The sequence below is a fragment of the Lingula anatina genome, chromosome 3, assembly GCF_051362555.1.
Source record: "Lingula anatina isolate TDL-2025a chromosome 3, LinAna3.0, whole genome shotgun sequence".
Taxonomy (NCBI): domain Eukaryota; kingdom Metazoa; phylum Brachiopoda; class Lingulata; order Lingulida; family Lingulidae; genus Lingula; species Lingula anatina.
In genome coordinates, this window is record NC_141769.1 from 30,598,582 (window position 1) to 30,613,867 (window position 15,286).

Sequence of the window (15,286 nt, forward strand, 5' to 3'; positions counted from 1 at the left end):
AGAAATACGCTAGTGGTATATTGAAACTGTTGATTATTATATTGTTGGTATTTAAAAAAACTTCCAGAGTACATTTACATTTATTTATTTTTTTCAACAGTAAAAATTTAAACAATTCCGTTGAAAAGTATAGATGTTATGATATTTTTGTAAAGTTTTCAAAGTCAATTCACAGAACACCCCACTGGCAATCTGTAATAACCTGTCGGTGGTTATACACACCTTCTTAGAGTTACTATTTCACCAATAAGTCAACTGAGACAGGCAGGAATAGTTTATTGCTACATGATTTATTCCACCAACCTAGGATTTGGATCCTAGCACCAACTGAAGACTCCGGTCTCTTCTACCATCTCTCTCTGTGGTATCTGTCACCCCCTAACTCTCTCCCTGTCACTGCTTTTATATAATATACACGAACTTCATTTACATTTTAAATTAACTTCTATGATTGACATGCGACATGCCATGCCTTAAGAACTTAAAATTAAATTGTGGGTACAATTTGCATTAACGAATATGTAAATCACATATATGGAAATTAGCTCTCAATAGGCCTACTATTAATAGTTCACCGCATGCAAACTGTCATGTCTATATACATTTGAATAATTAAAACTTAAACAAATATGCATATCTCAGTATGCAAATTTGGAAGACTATCAGTACTAATTAACGGTTCACTACAGCTCGATGCCATCTCAATGCTGGCTTGACTAACTTTTATCACATTACAAGGGGCCTATACTGACGTCATCACTTTATGAGCTCCCTCTTTGAGCAATATCCGGCTTTGGGCCTAGGATAAGAGTTGCTAATCGATGGAGTTCATTTTTTTCTTTGTCTACTTGTATCTGCTTCTTTCAAAGGTCAGTTTGGTTGGACTTTGGGCATGGCAGGTTATTGAAACTTCGACAAGGATTGACTTCATCTTCGCTAGGACTTGACTTCTTTGATATTTTTAAAATTCTAGGAACTGTGGGCAAATCAAATTAACTAAAAGGTCATCAGAAATTATTCTGTTTAGCTGAACTGCGGAGGGTCAATTATTTGCCATCTATGAAAAATACTAAGGTATTGTGGTCTACACTTGAGAGTAGACACTGTGGAGAGATCATACAAGTGCCTGTGCTGACTTTTATTCGCAAACAGCATTGCGTTGTTCATCGGGGATAATTTTAAGAGAAATCTCGTTAGTGTCGACGTACGAGTAACTTGCATGAAAACGAAAACCCTTTGTCTAGAAAGAAAAACTATATGGATATCAGGAAAGTGGTGAGATATTGACCTCATTTTCAGAAGTTCGATGAATCTTGAAGAGCAACAAAGAAAGTAAATGCCACTCCAAAATCTAGGAAAATATTGTGTTCTTACCAGAAAGGTACCCTGTATATTCTGATTTACAACAAAGGATTCTCACTGAAATAGCAACAGAAAACTAAAATCAAATTCTGCCATGGAAAGTAACCTCCCAAAATTTGAGAACAACATGCAAGGTAACCAAGATGAAGACTGTAAAACACTAACTGTTTCTCTTAACTATGCTTCTGTTGTTCCTGAAAAAATTCACACAAGAGAGGAAATATATAAATGCCAGTACTGTGATAAGGCATTTACTCAAAAATCTGAATACATTCAGCATGAAAGAATTCACATTAGAGAGAAACCGTACAAATGTCAGCACTGTGATAAGGCATTTACCCGAAAATTGCATTGCATTGAACATGAAAGAGTTCATACTGGAGAGAAACCGTACAAATGCCAGTACTGTGATAAGCAATTTACTAAAAAACACCATTGCACTAGCCATGAAAGAATTCATACTGGAGAGAAACCGTACAAATGCCAGTACTGTGATATGACATTTTCTCAAAAAGGTAGTCGCATTCGACATGAAAGTATCCACACTGGTAAGAAACAGTACGAATGCCAATACTGTAATAAGACATTTGCTCATGAATGTAGTCGCATTCGACATGAAAATCTCTTTCATAAAGATGGACGCATTCAGCATGAAAGTCTCCAGCATGTTGAGAAACTGTTTGATTGCCCACACCGTGATACTCTAAACAGTAATGGCATTTCGTATGAAAGAAAAAATAAACAGAAAACATATGAGTGTGAATTGTGTTACAGGGCATTTTTCAGCAGAAAGAAATGTGATCAACAAGGAAAAGATAGTACTCATGAGTCATCCATTCTGAAATCACATACACAGTATCATATAGAAGACAACCATGATAAAAATTTAGACTGCCACAATAGTGATGGAGTATCACATACATTGGTCAAAACTGTCAATGATACAGAAGTGGGCCTAGATGAAAAATTGATCCGCCTTGAAAGTGATGGTGACAGCATATCACAGCAGATGGCCAAAAGTGAAAATGAGGATTATGATCCTGCAAAGGAGCAGCCATATCCTGTAGCTTTGTTTAAAAACGTTTTTGCTTAAAATGAATTAAACTGTGTATATTTGTAGCAATTTGAATGTAAACAATTCTGTAGTATTTTAGCAATTTTTACTTGATAAATTAATAAATTACAAGAAAAAAGATGGAATGATGAAGAAGTTAATGTAGTGTTTAAACTTTTCAATCTCTAGACTTACTTGAGCTGCACCTAACAAAGATTTTGATCACTGGTGTGACCCTCCTCAGAGTGTGTTACTGTATGAGTTGGCGCAATCTCCAGTGTCTCAGTTACACTGCTGCCCCATACATGTATACTGACAGTCAATGAAAACGCAACATTTATTTGTCAAATAATATTTTAAGTTCCTTTGGAACATTAAGAAAATAACACTTGTTGTGTGAAATATGACCCATTATTCAGTCAAACAAGGTGACTCCTTTTTGACCAAACAAGTGCATTTGTTTATATGGTTGGAATCGAAAGTTTTCTGATGCATTTTCATTGACTGTCAGTATATGTTTGACAACTTGGTCTACCCAGTCTCCTTACAGGCTTGGGGTTATGGGCACGGACGTAGATTTCCTCCTTAACCCCCCCCCCATTAGATACCATGATTTGATATTTGTCAGTTTATTGGTGGATGGTCATGGAAGGTAACGTGGAAGTTAAATCTGTGCTGGGTCCACGCTATCTGCTTTCTGTTTCTTTACTTTCAAAGATGACTTTTGCGACAAGATTGAAGAACCAATGTGAAATAAATGGGCTTGATCTATTTGAACAAAAATTATTTTTTAAAATGATTTTTCTTGGTCACAATATTTTGACCTAGTGATCATCTCGTGTGACTGTATTTTTTGCTTATTTGAATCGTTTAGATCATATCACCAAGTAAGCCTTGGTGCATTTTCGAAACATTAAAAGTGGGAAGTGGCAAGCAGCAGCTCTTTTGTCATTTGTAACTGTGTTTAAAAGGCAATGAAGGGACCCTTCATAAAATGAGGAATTCAAAGAAACAAATGCATCAAGATGTTATCATGAAGAAAGGGTGCGGTAGGCTACATACTTCTATTCATGTCTGATCTGCCGTGACGCACCTTACATTTATGAACAGTAGGCTAGTATTTATCAGTTTTGACCACTATGTCATTGGCGTACTTGTGAACCGGTCATTATTATAATAAGTTGGAAGGGGCTGGGGGGGGGGGGGGGGGATGGAGATGAAAATGGGTGATTTTACGCAAAAATTATGGAGGGGTCATGAAATTTGAAAATGACGATGAAAGTTAAAAGTACAACTCATGGCTTCAATCAGCAATTAAAGGTGATTTAGACTGATGGAAGACTGCCACAGCTGCAGAAAAAAAATAAAAAAAATATTTTTCCCTGGTTTTGCCTTGATTTTTATAAAATTCAATTTTTCCCTGACCAAAATACAAATTTTCTTTTATAAGAATGAGTAGAATAAATTCTGTAGTATTTACTATCTACAGTTGTAAGTGCCAGATTCATTGCTTTATATGAACAAGGTGTAAGTGCTAGATTCCTTGTTTTAGATATACAAGGTGTGAGTAGTTTTCATGACTTGCGTGAGTAGCGCGCCTGTTTTGAATGTAACCGAGTCGTAACGCTACAGGATTTTGCACAAGTAGGGTCTCTCCTGCATTTTACCGTTATTTCCAACGTTGTATGGTGTATTGTAACAATTGTACAGAGAAATCATAATGTAAGTGTTTATCTTATCAAAATATATTTGAGCATTGTATTTATTAGTTTTCTGTATAAATAATAAAGGTAAAATATTGGTATATTAGCTAGCGCACCTGGTAGGGTGTGGCCATTAGTATGAAATACAGTGGCACATGTACATGTAGCACAGTTATTTAGCATGATTATTTTCCTGATTATTTGACATTTATATTAAAAAAAAAGAAACACTACAGCCAGTGGGCCACTTGATTACAGCTGAACCTTCCTTCCTGTCCATTGTCAAGGTGAAGGTAATGCACGTAATTAAAGAAAATTTCTTCCTGTATATATCTTTAATTACGTGCATTACCTTCACCTTGACAATGGACAGCATATCCTGTGACTTATCTGATCTAAGGAAACCAGAAAGTTATCTAAATAGCCCAGTGAGACTTTCTTTATTGTTGTGGATGAAACCAGTTTCAGAAAATAATTACTGTGTCCTACCATACCTGTGTTTAATTGAGACTATGTAAATCTTTGCATATCTACCTCACCTTTGTTTTATGGAGACGGAAAATTACTATGTAGCCGCCTTCGTCTACATTTAATGTTATATATCCTGTCTGTATCTCTGTATTCTGTAAATTGTACGAATTATCTATTAAATTAAGTAGATGCTGCTGAGTGACAGGTAACCTGACCAATAGTAACCAGGAATGTCCTCAGTCAGTCATCCCCCCTCCCAAGGGATTTAAAAATTAGCAATGTTGAGAAGAAGTCAGTACAGGGTTAGCTCTGGAGCAGGAAGGTTGTCGTCTATATTGTAAAGCTAAGGCTCCTATGTACACTTACGCTAACAGAAATAAACCTGTATTATAACCAAAGTCGTGAGTTTGTTGAGAGGCACAGATAATTTCACTGATTTAATTAAATAAGTGATTGAATTTACTGAATTAAAACCAAATTTTGGTCTGAGGTTGATAATTTCTATGTATTTTCATTATTTGAGTGGAGACATACCAGATCCCCAGCATACGAGCAGAGACATTTCCCCTGGACCATCATACATGTACATGTACAAATGTAAAACCTTGCTGTAATTCATTTTTTTTAACGTTTTAATTAAAATTATATTATGGATATTGCATTATAAGGTAAATTCCATATTATTTGTGCTCATCGAATAGATATAACAGATTCAAGTCTCGCTATATAAAGCCGACTTGATGTAATGTTCAATATATCTAGTAAAATACAGTTATGTATTTGATGTATGTAATTTAAATGTTCAGATGTACATGTATAAGTATTTATATAGTTTTCTTTCTTTCTTTCTTTCTTTCTTTAATTTATTTATTGTTTTCTTTCCTAGATTATGTACCTTGCTGACTTGATGATTTGTTGATACGCTGACTTGTCCATTTGCTGTACCGACATAAGAGATGTGAATTACAAAATGTTAACTGAACTGAACGTTGAAATAAAGCATGAGTTACATATATTCTCCACTGTCTCAACGATTTCACAACAGTACTGTTAAATTCTGTCTAATGACAGAGTGCCTACACTGAAGAGAAAAATCAACAATGTTTACCTCCAAAAGTTTTTGTAAAACCATTCAATTTGCACATGGAATTTTTCATTAAAGTATCCACTTGAGAGGAGTGTTTTTGTCATACTTTTTATGTCATGGTGAAAATAACATTTCCAGAGTTCATAAATTCATTTTCTAGGAGGGTTCCTGATTTTTTTTATCAACCAACGAGGGAGGACCTGAAAAGAACTGATCTCATTGGGGATCGATTTTATTTTTATTTATTTATTTATTGATTGATTGATTTTTTGGTGGGGGATCACAGGCATTTTCTCCTTAATTAATGACCGGTCCCTCAACTTCACATTTACCTCTACGCTGTGTGTCCCTAAGTTAATATAATATTTATTAAAATAAAATTGCTCAAAAAGGACCGTTAATTGTCGTTAATCGTACTAGTGAGGCACAGATAATTTCACTGATTTAATTAAATAAGTGATTGAATTTACTGAATTAAAACCAAATTTTGGTCTGAGGTTGATAATTTTTTAGTATTTTCATAATTTTTATTTATTTATTTATTGCCAAACTACCTCTGTCCACTTACAGCACGTAGGGATTATCCCATGATCACCCAGATGCATCCATTCCCACAGACCAGCTCTCTGACTTGACAGCCTGTTAGTGTAGGACACTGGGTCTGTCCAACTAGGCCCGGGGAGGGCACCATAAGCTGTCTATTGTATAAACGTTACCAATATTGTCAGGTAGATTTGATTTGATTTTGGTGTGAAGATGCTCTTCAACCCATTATGTGTATCATTCGCCGAGATGACTGTTGATATGGACAACAGAATTTGAACTGTATTTTGTTGGTTCGGAAAAGCTTTCGACCCTGGCGGCGTCAGCACGTAATAAACCTACATATATGCAATCATCTTCTTGAGGGCGTTTTTATTTTCAACGGTACCTTCTGCGAAGAAATGTGAATCCCACATTCATGGTTTTGACAGGAAATCTTTTAACTTCTGGGCTTTTTAATCGTTTTATATTAGATGGATTCTAAGCATATTCATTTACGCAAAATAGCACTAGCAATTTCAGACTGAACATCCATTTCACCTAGTTCTCAAATCTATAGTACAGGAATCTGGATACATGTAATCCTACATCCAGATTCCGAGAGTCATTGTAGCAGCAGGGGGAAATATTCCATATAATTTCTACCCCCTTCCCTTCAATGATGAGTGACACCCTTGGCATTTCAACAGGTTCCTGAAAATGTCTGTTGCGTTTAAGCGGTCTTTGCATTTACTTATTGTTTTCATTTTCGAGACATCGGTATCAGCAGAGGAGACAAGGTTGGGTAAGTGACTTAAATTAACTTACAAAGAACAAATCTATGAAAAGCTTACTTAACGTGTTTCTAATTATTTTGCCTTGAAGAGGACTCCTCTGTGGTCTGAAGGTGGATAAGGTGTTGTAAATCTTAACACTTTTCAATCATGTTAATCGACGCTTTATAAAATTTCTACATACTGGTAAAATGTTAATGGGCCATGATCTTAATGCAGATATCAAATACGTTTAAAGAACTCGATTAATGAAATAGAACATTTTGAACTAGACGATTGGCTTTCTTCATTGTATTATGCAACTCGTAACAGATTAAATCGGTTGACCCATTTTACGCTGATTATGCGATACCAGTGGCGGATTTAGAGGGGTCCTGCCCCCCCCCCTTTCGATTTCCGGTCCCCTCTTTAAATTAAACTTTTGACTAGCTGAATCTTAGTTCTAAACCGTACCAACTGGCACCGTTCGCCCTCTAAAATACCAAAAAATTTCAGGGCCCTTCAATAAATTTTCTCCTTAAGACTAGTACGTAGGCCTGTAAGTTTCTCAATTTCTATCCCCAATAGGCCTACGTAAAATCAACGGAAACCAAAGGAAACTTAACTTTCTTGCAAAAAAAAAGTTTCACACAAACGTTGAAGTATGCTGTATGCGAACGTAGATCTAACAGTTTGCCATTTATAACATTAATAACGTGTTTGATGAGTGGTCGAGAGTTGTCATAAAAATGATCAAAAATAAGGGTGCGACTTATTTTCATTGGATTTTATAAGTCGCGTTATGGTAAACCAAAGTTATATGATGTTTAACAAATCTATATATTATCGTATTTATTATTATTATTATATCAGGCCCGTAGCCAGGGGGGTTCGGGGGGTTCGAAAGGACCGCCCTTTTTGTCAGAAAAAGGTCCATTCTGGGTACAATTTGATCTAGGTACACAAGGTTCATTAAAAAAGGTCCACTTTTTCAGAAAAAAGAACCCCCCCTTTTGACTTTGCTGGCTACGGGCCTGTATATCGATCTGAGGAAAGAAGATTATCTTGGATCCTAGGTGTTCCCGGCTTTTTCCAGATGTTCCTCGTTCTCCTCGCCACGCGGCGCCACTGTCGACTTGCTGTCCGAATGGATTCGTCACCCTGAACGGCGCGTGTTATTATTTTGAATTCGACCAAGACCGCCTGGCAGACTGGTATACAGCTCATACTCGCTGTGAAGCTATGGGTGCCTCCTTGGTCAGTCTGGAGTCTCAGGCAGAACACACGGCAATAAGGAACTTTTTGATAAAATGGGACGGTAAGGGAATTTATTTGTAATTTTATAAAATAGAAATTGGTATATTGGTTTCCCGTCAGTAACTCATCTGACATATTTTTCTCTCTCGATAAACATCTTGTTTAACTTCTAATGCCAACGCTCGAGTATTAATTTATTATTAAAAGAATTTTTAATTTTTTTACGTCAAAGTGGAACGTCGCCGTCCATATCCAAATTATTTACCATGTTGTTAAGTTGATTTATGTGTGTATATGTAAGCTTTTCAACTTGTGTGTGTGTGTGTGTGTGTGTGTGTGTGTGTGTATTTGTTTTTGTATTATTTATTTATTTATTATTTTGATTTTTGTATTTTTGTGCTAATTTTGTTTGTTTACTAATTTCTAAAGTCAAAATATTTTTTAAATTATTATTCATGCTGACGTAAATTCGTATCCCTGCAGGTGCTTTTCCACTCCGCGGGTTTTGGACTAGTGGCAACGACCTCCTGAAAGCAGGCGAATGGGTGTGGACATCACCCTTGGCTCCCGTGGGCCCCTTCACGGCATGGGGCTTATGGGAACCCAACTACGGAGATGAGCGTTGCTTGAGCGTTTACAAACCTGTCGATGGTCGGTATCTTTACGAGTGGAATAATTCAAATTGTCTCACGAAGAACCAATATATTTGTGAATATCATCTTCGGTCTTAAGTCGCTTGAATAACGCCACGAAAAGCTAAATTAGGACAATATACGGGTATAGGCTTTTGTTTCATTTGCGTGCTTTAAAATATTAAAATATGCACTTGAAAAAATTAAAATTATTGCAAATATCACACCATGATGTTTAAATGTTATGGTACTTCAAATATGTAACTGACAAGCATGTTTATCCATTTTACCAAATAAAATACAGGCTAATGAGAGACTGCAGAACATATGGACTAGTATTCATCTTCTGATATATCGACATGACTGCCCTTGAGCATCATATGCGCTTGCATATTTTATCTGAATTATAGATGAAAATTGGTCTAAAAGCCATTCCATCTTCAAGATGCGATATAGCCACGAGTCGCACATTGAGCAAATAAAAATAAGCTCTGAATGAATTTAAAAAACTCAGAAATGCTTTGAATGTCATGTTTTGTTAATGAAGTCATTCAGTATTCTTCAAAACCACTCAAATGAGTTACAACATAATGTCATGCTCATCTCAATCAAATGTATTACAAGTTTTTTTACACTTAAACTTTTCTAATATTAACACCACTGTGAAATTAACGTCCAAAATCATCACAGTTTAAAAATAAACCAACATTTTCACATCACAAAATTGGTCGGGCCATTCAAAGTCGTGGAATACAAGAACTTAACGTCCAAACACATCCGAGTCGTCATTCTGTTCACAAATAAAACTATTTTTGACGTCACAAGTTTGGTCGTCCCATTCAAAGTTGTGGTAGTGTAAGCAGTGCTGTGGGCCCCCGCTGGGCTGTCCTTTGGCCCAGGCTGTGAAAGGGCCCACGGGCTGAAGGGTGGACGCCCATTCGTACCTTCCGTTGCGGACAATATCGTTACCGCTTGTCCAGAAATCCAGTTTAGAGAAGGCGCCTAGAGAGGTAAAATGGTCTTTGAATGATAATTGTTAAAGTACCTGAACATACAGATAACAATAGACTTTCAAAACAGGAGAACCTCATTTAATGGCATAATATTCATACAAGAACTGACGGATTTGGGAAGATATAACAAATGGGAGGTATCTGGACAAAAAGTATGTCCATATTGTGTTTTTTTTTAATTTGTCAAATCGAAACTTAAATGCATCACCTTGTATAAATCATGGCTTTATATTTCATCGGTTTCCATTTGTAAAGAAACATATACTCGATATTTTTAAAAGGTAGATTAATCTTAACAGTTGTTAACGAGACAATGTTATTTAAATTACGAATTTAATGTTGATTTCGATGCTTTTTCAGTATCAAATATAAAAGTTTTATTTTATTTAAATACGCTCAAAAGTATTTTAGCGTTTATAAGAGCAATTTTGATGTTCAGTAAGAATTTTGGCCATTTCTCATTTTCACCCGTTTTCTATTATGATAAAATTTGACTCATTTCTCATTCAACTTGGCAGTGTACTTACCTCGATACTGCTTCATGTGGGACAAAATTGCGGCATTTTCGTCCTGACTCTCCACGCTCACGAGTTTGGCGCCAAAATTTTGACAGTAACTTTGCGCCTCCGTCCAAGTGGAGAGGTGGACGCCGTCAAAATAATAACAACCGTTGTTCAGTTTTGTGAATCCATGGCGGCAGATTACACCTGGAAACCAAAACAGCATACCATCGTGTATTACAAAATAAAAAAATTCGTAACATCTATTAAAGACATGTAGCCATGAGCAACCAAAAGCTGATGGTTACTTATTCCAAAAATATTGAGATTAAAATTACATCAAACTACTTTATACCATGACTCAGAGCATAATGGTAAAATAAACGATTAATTAAATCAAAATTAAAAGACACGATTAATTTAATTAGCATTAGAAGATCGTCGTAATAAGCGTCCTACCTGCGACCAGGCATTGTCCCAATAGTGCTGAGGCTATGGCAACGAGAAGGCTAGTCAGACCCATCACAATACACTCCTGAATATACTGACCATGCCAATTATTTCTATATTCAGCCTAAATGACATTTTAAAGCAATGGTTTTGATTATATAAACAGACTGAGAACCAACCAAATGGTCATTTGATTTTTCGTGACTTGGGAAGGATCTGCTCGTAACCTTTTAAACTGTCCAGTTGACCTTAAGGCACGATTTGGTAGACAGTTTAATCTTTATTCCCAACACGGGGTTGGTAAAGATATTTGCTGATACTTCATCATAGAAGTATGTTTGTGTGCGTATGCATGAGAGAGAGAGAGAGAGAGAGTGAGTGAGAGAGAGATTGTATAAATCAGCATGCTAATTACAGCAGTTTCAAGACTTGGGTAAGAGCTCCTATTATTTGGATGTACCAATAAGAGCCTAGTGAAAAATCGATCGTTAGAGATTGTAATTCTTTAGACACAATCACACACGCTCCTGCACGCTCGTGCACACACACACACACACACACACACACACACACTGCCTTTTTTTTAATTCTACTACAAAATATACACCAGAGAGTAGATCTTTTCGAGCAGAATATATTTTTCTGATTCAAAAAGTCGCAAGAAAGCAAGATTCTTAGACCAATATAAGAAGCATACTAGTAATTCTCGTTAACACTCAACGGGAATTTAAAATGTTAATACTGGAATTATAAGGAACGGCAAAATCAACGGCCTATAATCATCGGCTCGGCACTCTGCTCACAAATAAAATACAGCTTCGACGCGCAGTTCCCGTCGTACCATCTGTACGGGATGTGGTTTGCGTTGTCGCCAGCGTAATACAAACAATGTTGCTGCCCGCCCTGGCCAGAATTGGGTTCTCCCCTTTCCCAGGCGGTAAATGAGCCAACCACTTGCAGTGTGGACGCCCACATCCATCTCCCAGGATGAACAATGTCATTGCCACTTGTCCAAAAATGTCTTAACGGAAAAGAACCTTGAAAAAATTTAAGTTCGAAGTTCGAGGATAAATTTTTGTATGAAATTAAAGTTAATAAAGCAATATGCGTTCATTATTTTGGCAGAAAATGGGTGTCCCAGGTTATCATAAAGCAGCAATGATTCATGGCAACATAATTGCAAATATATTTACCCTCATATTTCATTATGTATGCCCCGATGTCGTGGTGCTCTTCTTTGGTTTCCACGCTCAGAAGCTTGGATCCCAGATTAAGGCAGTACATTTGGGCTTCTGGCCAAGATGTCGTATGCGCGTTGTCAAAGTAATAGCAGCCCTTGCCCAGTTTAGTAAAACCATGGCGACAGATTACTCCTAAAGTACGATTCGAGTAATGTGATAGCTGTTACGATGTATACTAGTGCTTGGATATTTTCAGTTAAAGACTACAAGAATTTATTTGTTGACTGATATACTGAACCTACCTGTGTCCGTTGACACTGCTGTAAAAAAGCCGCCAAATGCTATGAGTAGAAACGAATGAAAGAGTACACTAAACATCGTGAAAATGCAGGTTGTCGTATTTCACACGAGTATTTCTGAAAAGGTATTTTATTTTTAGCAATCTGTAGCTTAACCTTGCACGTCCTTATCTTCTGTTTCACCTTATCAGCCGAAGAAACACCGAATTATAAGGACAAGCCACAATATGACGTAAACACGCATATTCCATGGTGTAGAAAAAAAATCTAAATGTGTATTTTTAATTATTTTAGAACCTTTTCAAAATGTTTCTCTTTACTCTTCACTTCAAATTCCAAGTTTTTATACATTTGTCACTTCAGACCCCTTAAAAATCACTTCACTCATTTGAATTTCGTAAAGAACCACTACAGTGAAGGTCTACCCAGGCCGATTTCACGACAGGTAACATTTATTCCCATGATACGTTGACTGAAAACTAGGACGCAATATCCCGTCTAAATTTGAACTAAAAATGATCCCTTTGATCAATATACCAGACACAAAATTTATTTAACTCCTTTATTCCGTTCGAATAAAAGTAAATCATTTGATTGATTAAATGGCAATTTCACAAAGTTCTATTTTAGTGACTAAACACCCTTCTTATATTTCACAATTCAGATCTTAAAATCCATCAAAAATGTCTGAAATAAAAGTGCGTGTAGTTTAGATTTTTTCTGAAATGTCAATGGCGGTATAACTGAAGTAAAATTAATTAGGAACTACATTATATAATCAGAAAAAGTACGAAACACCGAATCGATGTGCATGGACGAGTTGAGTACTGATTCTACTTTCTACAAGGGAAATAAGATTTGTTGCTAAAGTGACGTATTAGATATAACATCAACGCTTAACCTTTAAAACCCAATGACGAGTGGGTTTGCATGCTGCTGCTCGCAGATAAAATTGATTTTCTCGCCACAGCTAAGATTATCCCAGTAGTACACAGGGCTTCCGCGTGCGAAGTATTGTATACAGTGCTGGTTAGGCTTGCTGGGTTGCCCTGTCGCCCAGGCAGTAAACGGTCCGATAGGTGTCAGTGTAGACGCCCATTCCCAGTGGTCGTGGTGCACGATGTCGTTACCACTGGTCCATAAACCTCCCAACCGAAAAGCACCTGGAATGACACACATTCCGTATGGCGATGCTATGAAAATAGCTCTTCAAACTTAAAGCCCTGAAACTGCCTGATTGATAATGATATCGGTAATTGACTGTGTTTAATCCGTTTTTATTAAAATATCTTATCCCCAAAATGTTTTAACTAGAAACGGGATCTGCAATGGCATGGCTTTCCTCCGTTTAACGTGGGTTTTTGATACGAATAATATTAGAGAAATTGGAAGAGCACCTACCTGAATACTTCATAATATGCGACCTGATAGCTTCATGTTCTTCAGCAGACTCCACGCTCACAAGTTTAGCACCAAAATTCAGGCAATAATTTTGTGCCTCTGTCCAGGTAGCAGGGTGAGTGTTCTCAAATAGATAACAACCCTCATTAAGCCTGATAAAGCCATGGCGGCATGTATAACCAGAACTTATACTAGCGCCTGTAATAAATACGAAGTAAACCGTATCAGAACGGTATTGCTTGGCAATAGTCAGCACGCATAAGTGAAGTAAAACATTCACAAACGTTCGCGAATCTCAAATCAATTTGTTATTCGTTTTTAAAAACAAAACAGAAGTAGTCTACATTTACTGTGATAGGACTACTGTGCAAGGACGTACTTTCTTTTAAAATTTGCATTACTTACGTGCATTGATACATTGAAAGGAAATGATCCCCCGCGTAATTCAAAGTCATAAGAATACAAAGCAACAGTTGGTCTCTACCTTTCAGTAGTGCGTGTTCCTGCAATATCATGGCAATGATGATCAAAATACATTGTCGAAACATTCTTTAATCCGTAGTTAAAATGCTCAGTTAGAACAGCTTGTCAAAAATGACTGGGAACTTAAACACTTGGGCACCTTATATCGTATGTGTATTTTATCTTGTCACGGCATAGGCCGCGTTCAGAACAGTGCACTAACCAGTCTGAGGGTCAAATATGGCCACCCACTACAAAGCTTGCCGTCTAGTCCTCTTATAGACACTGAATAGATTCCCCGTGGGAAGTATTCAAGTGGGTCAGCCATATTTGACCCTCGGACTAGTGAGTTCACTGTTCTGAATGCGGTCGTATACTCATTTAATTCGTTCATGGTGATATGATAGAAGCATGTCATCCAGGGAAAATATAGTTCTACTAAAATGTGAAAAAAAGTTTTTTTAAAAAACTCATTGATTAACTACCTACAGTACATCACAGACAAAAAACCGAGAGAGAAAATTTTATTGATGGACTGTATAATTAGTTAATTATTTTATTGTATTTTTAATGTTTATGCTTTTTATGCAGACAGCAAAAATATAGCAGCTACTATACGATGCATCGTACTGATGTCTACGGACTGGTATGGTCCGGTGCTGCTGAGTAAAGCAAATAAAGTAAAGTATACACAGAGTAGAGTGGAATTGAGCAGAGCAAAGAAGCATCTCCTTTTTTTGATACAAAAATAAATAAATAAAAAAACAGAATTTCATAACGGCACTATTTAAGACAAACTCGAATATTGTCCTCCTTGAAATAATATATTATTAACCAGATACCTTCCCTCATGTACGTCAGTCCAGCAAGAGTGAGGTCAGCTTCAACAAAATAGTTTTAATGTAAAATTAATCTCAACTTGTAGTTGGGCAGTTTTGTAATCATTCATAAAAAGCAATAAAGCGATGCCTAGCACTAACATTCATCTGCTCTGGTAGTGCTGGTTAATTTGTGATTTATGTGGTTAAATGGGTGTTAGTGCTAAAAACTCTGCGTTTGTTAACGCCTAATCCTTTTATAAGGCCCTAGTTAGATCTAAAATAGCAGTTGTTAACGTAA

At 36.6% G+C, this 15,286-nt stretch overlaps 5 protein-coding genes across 5 annotated transcripts; 2 read left to right on the top strand and 3 right to left on the bottom strand.

The window, feature by feature from the left end:
• The first annotated feature begins 763 nt into the window (after positions 1-763).
• On the top strand, positions 764-5,763 carry LOC106175272 (uncharacterized). Its single transcript, XM_087010107.1, has 2 exons — positions 764-5,173; positions 5,477-5,763. The coding sequence occupies exon 1, from the start codon at positions 1,457-1,459 to the stop codon at positions 2,453-2,455; it is 999 nt and encodes a 332-aa protein (XP_086866233.1). The 5' UTR covers positions 764-1,456; the 3' UTR covers positions 2,456-5,173; positions 5,477-5,763.
• Positions 5,764-6,796: 1,033 nt separating this feature from the next.
• On the top strand, positions 6,797-9,185 carry LOC147763214 (C-type lectin mosGCTL-7-like). The gene is made up of 3 exons (XM_087007565.1): positions 6,797-7,004; positions 8,069-8,290; positions 8,713-9,185. The coding sequence occupies exons 1-3, from the start codon at positions 6,920-6,922 to the stop codon at positions 8,958-8,960; spliced, it is 555 nt and encodes a 184-aa protein (XP_086863691.1). The 5' UTR covers positions 6,797-6,919; the 3' UTR covers positions 8,961-9,185.
• Positions 9,186-9,461: 276 nt separating this feature from the next.
• On the bottom strand, positions 9,462-11,199 carry LOC106175242 (salivary C-type lectin 2-like). Its single transcript, XM_013557150.2, has 3 exons — positions 10,834-11,199; positions 10,402-10,581; positions 9,462-9,863 (listed from the first exon to the last, which is right to left on the bottom strand). The coding sequence occupies exons 1-3, from the start codon at positions 10,895-10,897 to the stop codon at positions 9,622-9,624; spliced, it is 486 nt and encodes a 161-aa protein (XP_013412604.2). The 5' UTR covers positions 10,898-11,199; the 3' UTR covers positions 9,462-9,621.
• Positions 11,200-11,427: 228 nt separating this feature from the next.
• On the bottom strand, positions 11,428-12,408 carry LOC147763215 (C-type lectin mosGCTL-7-like). The gene is made up of 3 exons (XM_087009366.1): positions 12,308-12,408; positions 12,018-12,197; positions 11,428-11,861 (listed from the first exon to the last, which is right to left on the bottom strand). Exons 1-3 carry the CDS (start codon positions 12,381-12,383, stop codon positions 11,590-11,592), a joined length of 528 nt encoding a protein of 175 aa, XP_086865492.1. The 5' UTR covers positions 12,384-12,408; the 3' UTR covers positions 11,428-11,589.
• Positions 12,409-12,411: 3 nt separating this feature from the next.
• LOC106159178 (C-type lectin mosGCTL-7) lies at positions 12,412-14,523 on the bottom strand. The gene is made up of 3 exons (XM_087009367.1): positions 14,190-14,523; positions 13,706-13,903; positions 12,412-13,467 (listed from the first exon to the last, which is right to left on the bottom strand). The coding sequence occupies exons 1-3, from the start codon at positions 14,251-14,253 to the stop codon at positions 13,208-13,210; spliced, it is 522 nt and encodes a 173-aa protein (XP_086865493.1). The 5' UTR covers positions 14,254-14,523; the 3' UTR covers positions 12,412-13,207.
• Positions 14,524-15,286: the final 763 nt, after the last annotated feature.